The sequence below is a fragment of the Spinacia oleracea genome, chromosome 3 (assembly GCF_020520425.1).
Source record: "Spinacia oleracea cultivar Varoflay chromosome 3, BTI_SOV_V1, whole genome shotgun sequence".
NCBI lineage: Eukaryota > Viridiplantae > Streptophyta > Magnoliopsida > Caryophyllales > Amaranthaceae > Spinacia > Spinacia oleracea.
Window position 1 is genome coordinate 116,633,909 of NC_079489.1, and position 9,527 is coordinate 116,643,435.

Below are 9,527 nucleotides of genomic sequence, written 5' to 3' on the forward strand. Positions count from 1 at the left end.
CTTAAAAGATTATTATCATGATGATGGTGATTTTGGAGTTGCATTCGAGAAATGTGCAGTTGGTGCTTATGGGGAGTACATGTTGCAAGATGGGTTTCTTTTCAAAGGTAATCGCCTTTGTATTCCTAAGCATTCAATTCGTGAGTTACTAGTGCGTGAGGCTCATGGTGGAGGATTGGCTGGTCACTTTGGCATAGCCAAGACCTTGGAAATCTTGAGAGAACATTTCTTTTGGCCTAAAATGTTAGGTGATGTAACGAACATTGTGAATAAATGTGTGACTTGTCATATGGCCAAGAGTTCTTTCAAACCCGGTTTATACTCACCTCTGCCGGTTCCAGTTCGCCCTTGGGAAGATGTATCCATGGATTTTATAGTGGCTTTGCCTCGTACTCAAAGAGGTAAGGATGATATTATGGTCGTGGTGGATAGATTTTCAAAAATGGCTCACTTCGTTGCTTGTCACAAAACGGATGATGCTTGTAATGTGGCTGATTTGTATTATAAGGAGATTGTTCGTTTGCATGGAATTCCAAAGACTATTGTTTCTGATCGAGATTCCAAGTTCTTGAGTTACTTCTGGAATACATTGTGGAGAAAGGTGGGAACCAAGTTGTTGTTTAGCACTTCACATCACCCTCAAACTGATGGGCAAACAGAGGTGACAAATCGAACCTTGGGAACGCTATTGAGAGGGTTGGTAAGTAAAACGCAAAAGGATTGGGATGTCAAGCTTGCTCACGCTGAATTTGCTTATAATCGGTCTCCTACTTATGCTACTGGTCATTCTCCATTTGAGGTAGTATATGGGATTAATCCATACTTGCCATTGGATTTAATTCCATTACCAAAAGATGAGTTGGTTCACAAGGATGCCGATGCTAAGTTAAAGTCTATGATGAAACTGCACCAACAAGTTCGTGAGCGAATTAAAGCTATTAATGCCTCTTATAAACAGAAATCGAATAAGAATCGCAAACCGAGGTTGTTTGAAGAAGGTGATTTGGTTTTGGTTCATTTAAGGAAAGAGCGTTTTCCAAGAAAACGCAAGAACAAACTTATGCCTAGGGCTGAAGGTCCTTACAAGGTGGTTGCACGTGTGAATGATAATGCTTATAAGATTGAGCTTCCGGGAGACTATGGTGTCCATGCTACTTTCAATGTAGGTGATCTTTCACCTTATCTTGATGATGATGGCCTTGCTGAATTGAGGTCAATTCCTTTTAAAGGGGGAGGGGATGATACGGTTATGGATGAAAGTGATAGTCTTATGCTAGCAATTGGAACCAAAACTGATTTGGGTTCAATGGCTCATTTTGTGTGCATGGTGACTTGGATTGAGTGAGCTCATTATATGGTCCTTATTATCAAGGTGGTACGTTAATCAAACTGGTCCGTTTAATCACATTGGTCCGCTTGTTTAAACAGATTGTACGCACTTATTATTTTTAATTGCTTTGGTTAAAGTCGGTTTAATAAAGGGATATTTGTTTAAATCCCCAATTTAAATTCAGTCATTACTTAGCTTTGATTATTGCTGTTTGTAAGGAGAGTTTTAAGCCTTTGTAACCTCCAATTTAGTGACTGAATTAGGAGGCTTTAGAGCTTGTAACTGCCAGTTTTAAAGGCTCTTAAATGGCTCTTAATTAGCCGTTTAAAGCTCTTGTAGCTGTTGGTTTTTGGCTATTTATAGTCAGCTTCTTGATTGGAATAAACAACCAACTGGATGATTAAAACACTTGTTTGTTACATTTCGAATTATAGTTTATAATTCAGCCTTTTTCTTTGTTTTGGACGCGTTTCCTATTCAAAGAACTGATTGTGAGTCAATAGGTCTTGTCTTGCATTCACGATCAACGAGTTAAAGGTCTAGCTTGTTAATCAACTATCCTTGTTTATACAACGAGTTTTTAAACTCGTATCACGGACGGATGGAATTAGCAGATATTTAAACATGACGCCCTGGGTTTATTAGACGAGTTATTAGCACTGGGTTTTTAAACACGAAGGGTTTGGACGTACCCAGTGCTAATAAACACAAAGGGTTTAGACATCCAACATGACGCCTTTTCTTCGAAAGGCGCCCAAAAAAGAAGACTCAAACAAGAGCAAACATTCAGACATAAGACCTCCTCCTTGGATGGCGTCTAAAAAGACTAATCGTTTGAAGGCCTAAGAAGTGGCCTAGATTAGCGCCTCAAATTAGGCTGATCACCTAAAACACTGAGGTTTCCGTCCAACAAATGGACCCAAAAAGAATTCCCAAAAAATCGGTAACGAACTGATGGAATTAAAATAAAATAAAGTGCACAACGGCACGAATTGTTTATACATAGCGCTCAAGGCGCAAACAAACCAAACCAAATAAATGCCAAAAGGCACCAAAGTTATTACAAACGCCCACGGCGTCATTCAAACCAACTACGAGAAAAGCCGCTCAAGGATGAGGGGCAATAGAACTCCCGTCCTGGACGTCTTGGCCTTCAGGGGAGTTCACCTCGTCTTCCTCCATGCCCTCTTCCCCGTCACTGACAAACTCAGGGGGATCTAAGCCTAGGCATCTAGACGTCGAAACGGCTATCTGATGGGAGCCTCCTTTCCCGTCCATAGACTGATCCCACGCCTTTTGGGCACTCTCCAAGATGGACTCCTCGCCCAACTTGAAAGAGCTGGCAGCCTCCTTGCGCACGGCCTCAATCTTCCCCTGCATGGTCTTGAGCTGACCCTCAAGAACGCTCACCTTGGAAGAGAATTAGTCACCCGCTCCGAGACGGAAGAGTACTCCTTTCTCAACACGGCCAGCCGCTCCTCATACTCCAGCAACTTCTCTTTATACTTCTCGGCGTCCTCCTCGGCCTTCCTCAGAGCTTCCGTCTTGGATTTGATCTTCTTGTCCGCGTCCAAGTTGATCAATCTGGCCGTCTTCTCAGCATACTGCTCATGATTCTCGATCTGGTCCTTGTGCTTGAGCATCTCATTATGCATATCAAAGCGATAGTTCCTACTCTCGGCACAGCGAATGAAAAGCTGCCAAAGACTCAACAGGAGATGGTGGCCATGAAAGCCAGAACATAGAATTAAAAATAACGTGCATATATAATCATAACTACAAAGATCCAGGAGTAAGTGTCTCACATCAAGGACGAGGGACTGAATGGACCCAAAGAATCCCAAGTCAATCTCGGGGAGTGACCTCACATATTCCTCAGGGATGGCCGCATACACGTCCACAAGGATCTTATCCTTCGCCTCTGAGCTAAAACCGGCAGAAGGGGGGATGCTCGCCACCTCGGCCCGTCGCATCCGCTTGAACATCTCAACTGAACCAAACGCCAAGATTATCAAACATCGTGCAAATCCCAACTTGACACGACAGATTTAAAGTACAGAAACACTAACCAATTGGCGAAGCTGCAGGAGAAGTAGAGGCATTATCAGTAGAAGGAGCCTCAGCTTCCTTGCCTTTACCCTTGTCCTCCTTGGATGAGGTGGTGGCGTCAGCAGCCTCAGCCTGTTCGACTGCTACTTCGTTAGCAGCTGCTCCGGCAGCAAAATCCCTTTCGGTGTCCACTTGGGAAGGGACCTCCTTTTGCTCAGGAGGAGGAATGAACGTCTGGGTAGGAAGAACCTCTCCCTCAGCTAGGGGAGCGGACGGTTTTGGTACCGACGGCTTTGTGGCAGCATCGGCCGTACCCATCTTCTTAAAGAAGGGCCGTTTTGGCTTAGGAGCCTCCGTCGAAGATGCAGGACGCTTCTTCATAGCTGGCAAAGTGGGTTCCTAAAGATGAAGGAAGTCAGCGACCAAATCATGACCAGAAACGAACAGAGGCAAAAACTTAAAAATAATAAATAAAAATTACCTTGGCGACGTCACCAGAGGCATCCTCGCTGGACTTCTTGGAAGAGTCCTTTTTCTTGGCCTCCACGGCCTTGAGAATGTCCTCAGTGTACACCTCGGACAGCCAAGCGGGTACTTCCACTACACCCTTGTCTTCGGAGGATAGGCGATCCATAGCAGAACCTACAAAGCCAAGGGTTAGTTAAAAAAAAAAGTGTATTTATGGGGAACTACCTCTGCTCAAATAGGAACAAAGACCAACGGCCGAAAGAAAGACTATATTGGTGAACTGGCCGACATGGGGAAGCCAAGCATTAGGCACCCAGGCATGGCTCTTTGACGACAGCCGATACATCTCGGCCTGGAACAAGGGCTTCACTAGTACCCACTCTCTGGACGAAAGACGAGGATAGGCGTCAGCTTTAGACAAATAGCGGGGCCGACGGTTCCACCCAGTAAGACGTCTAGAAAGAGAGAGGTCTTCCATTCGAACAATAGACCACTTCTTCCTCCACCAAACCCAACTAGAAGTCTTACCCACCACCGTCTTATATCCCCGACGGCTGTAAAGGGTGAACCACCCCTGGGGAGAACGAGAAGAAGGGGCAATGACTACGAGACGAAGGAAAGCAGGAAAGGAAGGGGTGACGCCGCTCAAAGCACACTTGGCAATAAAACCAAAAACATTTGCCCAGGAGTTAGGCGTCAATTGAGCAAGGCCAATGTCATACCCCTCCAAAACGTCCATCACAAAGGGGTGCAAAGGAAATCTAAGACCCAACCTAAAGGCAGCAGTATAAACAGCTACCTCTCCCTGGGAGAGTTGGTCCACGGAGTCATGGGGTCGAGGGCTCCTAAGACTAAAACCTGGGGGCAGAAGCAGAAAACGCTCAAAGTCACGTCCCTGCTCCCTCAGGTACCTCAGCCATTTCATGCTGGGAAAGATATTGGAAGGAAATAGATTGACGTCCTCCTTCCCCCGGACCATGGGAGGAAGGTTTTTTGCAAACTCCTCGTCTGAAGAGCTAGAGGAGTCATCTTCAAAATCCTCGCGTGGAACGCGGGGATGGCAAGCCACATTCTTCCTTCTTCTAGGAGAATGTGCCGTTCTTATGGCCCCGTCTCCTGTATTACGGGAGGAGCGGACTCCACTCCTACTTCCTTGGGACGGGTTCGAAAAAGGAACCCTATCGTCCCCCTCTCGCGGTGCAGCCCATGCACGCACGTTGGCTGTTTGTCTAATTCGAGCCATGCCGTCCTGCATAAGGGACAGGACGTCTGACTTTAGCAAAAGAATGAAAGAGATGGGCGTCATAACCCCCAAGACGCCTCCACAGAACACTATAAACAATAAACAAGAGAGGTCCCACAAGCATACAAAAACAAAGTTTTGATAGAGAACTTACCAGAAAATGATCAAACCGATAAGAAGTCTTGACAAGTCCTCTAAACCCTCAAGAACACTGGACAACGAATCCAAGAACACTCAAGCGCAAGCACAAGCAGATCTTTGGCAGAACGAAATTTGCTTTCTCTCTCTAAGAAAATTGCTCTGAAATAACAAAAGAAAAATGAAAGAGGTACTGAAGCTTTTAAAGGAAAATCTAAGCTCTGAAAAGCCCTCACACGTGGCGCTCCCTCCGATCAAGCAGCCTACCCCACAGGGACAAGGGGCATCCTCCTTGAGGGGCAAATGATGTGGCCTAAAAGAATGCCACCTGACTGAACTATTAAAGCCCAGAAAGAAGGCCCAAAAGCCCGCCAGCGGGCTTTTCTCAACTTCACAGGGCCAAGGGCCAAGCGATTAAGAGGCCCACTTGGTCCAAACCAAGCCTCCAAAAAACTTAGCAGGACACGTGTCCTGATCTTGCATAACACCCAATCATGCAGGACCAGTTCCCGAGAAACCCTAACACTATAAATAGTGCAGATCCCTAGGTAAAAGGAATTCAATTCATTCCCACCAACAAAAACTTATCTTTGCTCTGCCTTCTCTCTACAAATTACTTATCTCTCTAGCTTATACTTACTTAAGCATCGGAGGGGATATTCCTACGGGAATATTCTTGTTTTGCAGGTTGCCAGAAGTTCGTGCCAGGTCATACTTGATACCTCCGAGGAACGCGTGCCACATCAGCACCGTAAAAGATCCCACAACAATAGGGTTGTATGTATTATTCCATATAGTACCGGGTATATATAGGATACAATAGTTAGGGTTTTACTGAACCCTAGAATATTCCGGAAATATTGATGGGGGCATAATGGACATCCATATTATATTTCATAACACTCCCCCTTTGATGTCCATTATACAAAAATAAAATTTCTCTCTTAAAATAAAATATTTCCTAATGCGCGAACGATGCTGCCTCATTAAAAACCTTACCAGGAAAATCCAGTGGGAAAAAACCATGGTTAAGGGAAAAAGAGTGCAGCGAGCATCTACTCCCCCTCATGATTACATAACTTTAGATCTTTGAGACGACGCAATCCAATCTGGTAAACTAATTTCTTGAAAGTAGCAGTTGGAAGCACCTTGGTAAATAGGTCTGCCAAATTTTCACTTGAACGAATCTGCAGAACCTGTACATCACCATTCTTCTGCAGGTCATGGGTGAAGAATAATTTTGGTAAAATGTGTTGTGTTCTATCACCTTTTATATATCCATCCTTGAGTTGTGCAATGCATGTTGCATTATCCTCATACATAACCGTTAGGGGTGTTCATTAACGGGTACCCAGATATTCGGGTACCCGGATATTCGCGTACCCGAAAAGCCGGGTACCCGCTTTTGCGGGTAGTTAAAAATTCGGCCCATGACCCGACCCTAAAAACTCGGGTACCCGGTTAACGGGTACCCGATTATTCCGGGTCGGGTATAGGGTACCCGCAAAAATTGCGTACTTTTTAAATTTATGCATTTGAGACAAGTAAATCCATCTAAATTATACAACTATTTAGTATTCATACCAGATTAAAAAAAAGTACAGATTATTGTTAATTGCTTTGATGATGAAAATAATAAATCACAACATATATGCACAAGTACCATTTTGTGAACCCACGAATACCATCAGCTCACAACAATATTAAAGAAAAAAAAATTATTTCCTCCCCTTCAATAGTTTAATTTAGTAAAAGAAGTAAAAATTTTGTTCAGCTTACAAGGTATATTTCTCATAAACTAGAAGGGAAGAAATGAAATCTGTTTCTTCATGGTAGCAAGAAACTTGTGTCTTGCCGGCTAGCCTTTATAGGCAGTAGATCTGGCGTAGTAGTTGCTCGTTGGTGGTTGTGGTAGGCCGGTTGATGGTGTTTGATTGGCGATTTTGTCGATGTCGATGAATTTGTGTGATAGATTTTTAGGTTTAGAGTTGGAAGAGAGAGAAAGAGAGCCTTGTAAGCTTTGTGCGGCACAAGCAACTGAAATGAAATGAGAAGTATACACGCTAAACCTACACACTTCCCCTTCATTTTTTATTTTATTTTTAAAAGAAAATATTCTTACGGGTTATCGGCTACCCGCTTAACTAAAAACACGGCCCATGCCCCGACCCGTATATCCGGTATTTTCCCGGGTCGGGTACCCGACCCATTTATTTTTGAAAAAATAGAAAACTACCCGGTTAATTTGTGCCGGGTCGGCGGGTCAACGGGTCGGGTAATGCGGGTCGGGTATTTTTAAACACCCCTAATAACCGTTGGAGCTTCTTTCCCTGTGGATATACAACAATCTTCTCGTATATGTTAAATTACAGACCTTAACCATACACATCCACGACTAGCATCATGGATAGCTAAAATTTCTGCATGGTTAGAAGAAGTAGCTGCAATAGTTTGCTTCATGGAACGCCAAGAAATGGCAGTACCGCCACATGTGAACACATATCCTGTTTGTGATCGAGCATTATGGGGATCAGACAAATACCCTGCATCTGCAAAGCCAATTAAGTCTTCTTTGGACTGGTTAGGAAAGAATAATCCCATATCTTTCGTTCCTTGGAGGTAATGAAGTACATGTTTTATCCCATTCCAATGCCTTCTAGTTGGACATGAGCTAACAAATTTATTGCTAACAAATTTATTGTAAATGATATGTCAGGTCTCGTATGACTAGCAAAGTACATCAATGCCCCTATTGCACTTAAGTATGGTACTTTAGGACCAAGGATTTCTTCATCGTTTTCTCGAGGGCGAAATGGGTCGTTATCCACATCTAGTGATCTTATAACCATTGGGCTACTCAGAAGATGTGCTTGATCCAAAGAGAATCTTTTCATTACCTTTTCTGTGTATGTTGTTTGATGCACAAGGATTCCATTCTTTAGGTGCTCAATTTGCAGCCCTAAGCAAAATTTTATCTTTCCAAGATCTTTCATCTCAAATTCTTTCTTCAAATATTCCACTGTATGTGATATCTCTTTAGGAGTCCCAACAATGTTTAAATCATCAACATACACTGCAATTATTACGAATCCTGTCCCAAATCTCTTTATAAAAATGCATGGACTGATGGGGTCATTCTTATAGCCTTCCGTTAACAAGTACTCACTTAGGCGATTATACCACATACGCTCTGATTGTTTCAATCCATAAAGAGATCTGTTTAATTTTATGCAGTAATGTTCTCGAGAACTAGAATCTGATGCTTCTGGAAGTTTATATCCTTCTGGGACTTTCATATAAATGTCATTGTCCAGTCGCCCATATAAGTAGGCTATGACTACATCCATTAAACGTAAATCAAGTCCTTCTCTAATTGCCAGACTAATAAGGAATCTGAAAGTAGTTGCATCCACCACAGGAGAGTATGTTTCTTCATAATCGATTCCAGGTCTTTGTGAGAATCCTTGTGCAACTAAACGTGCTTTGTATCGCACAATCTCCCCATCTTCATTCTTCTTTCGCACAAAGACCCATTTATGTCCCACTGGTTTTACACCTTTAGGTGTACGGACTACTGGTCCAAATACTTCTCTCTTAGCAAGAGATTTTAATTCTGCCTCAATTGCTTCCTTCCATTTTGGCCAATTATCACTTTGTGTACACTCTTCAATAGACTTTGGTTCTTGATCCTCATTTTCATCCATAACATCAACTGCTACATTGCATGCAAAAATTTCATCGACGTCGATTTTATTTCGGTTCCATTTTATTCCAAACATGACATAATTAGTTGAGATTTCTTTCATTGTCAGGTACCTGAATTTCTTCATTCATCATGTCTAACGTCTCTTCTGGAGATCCTTCAAAATTCTTTGTTTATCAATCGTCGCTCTTCTTTTACGAGGATTCTTATCTTTGGAACCAATAGGTCTACCACGCTTCAGGGGTGCTGTAGACTCACTAGCAGTTTGATATTGTCCTGCTGGGCATCAATTTTAATTGGAGCATTTATAGCTGGTATATGTGACTTGGTCACTCTATTTGGGTCAGTAAATGCGTCTGGCAATTGATTTGCTAAGCTTTGTAAATGAATTATCTTTTGTACTTCTAATTCACATTGTTTAGTACGAGGATCAAGATGAGACAATGATAATTCATTCCAACTGATTTCCTTCTCCGGATGTTTATTTTCTCCCCCTAATGTTCGGAAGACTGACTCATTAAAATGACAGTCTGCAAATCGAGCCTTAAATAGATCCCCTGTAGATGGCTCTAGATATTTAATTATTGATGGAGATT

The 9,527-nt window shown here is 42.9% G+C and overlaps 1 protein-coding gene across 1 annotated transcript; it reads right to left on the reverse strand.

The window, feature by feature from the left end:
• Positions 1–2,267: 2,267 nt before the first annotated feature.
• LOC110799366 (uncharacterized) lies at positions 2,268–7,316 on the reverse strand. The gene is made up of 5 exons (XM_056840695.1): positions 7,008–7,316; positions 3,861–4,021; positions 3,400–3,778; positions 3,136–3,320; positions 2,268–3,027 (listed from the first exon to the last, which is right to left on the reverse strand). Exons 1-5 carry the CDS (start codon positions 7,021–7,023, stop codon positions 2,737–2,739), a joined length of 1,032 nt encoding a protein of 343 aa, XP_056696673.1. The 5' UTR covers positions 7,024–7,316; the 3' UTR covers positions 2,268–2,736.
• Positions 7,317–9,527: the final 2,211 nt, after the last annotated feature.

Coding starts and splice junctions, on each gene's coding strand:
- LOC110799366 (XM_056840695.1), bottom strand. Junction 3,779..3,860: donor CCTCTGGTGACGTCGCCAAG/GTAATTTTTATT, acceptor CTTCATCTTTAG/GAACCCACTTTGCCAGCTAT. Junction 3,321..3,399: donor TCCTGCAGCTTCGCCAATTG/GTTAGTGTTTCT, acceptor CGTTTGGTTCAG/TTGAGATGTTCAAGCGGATG.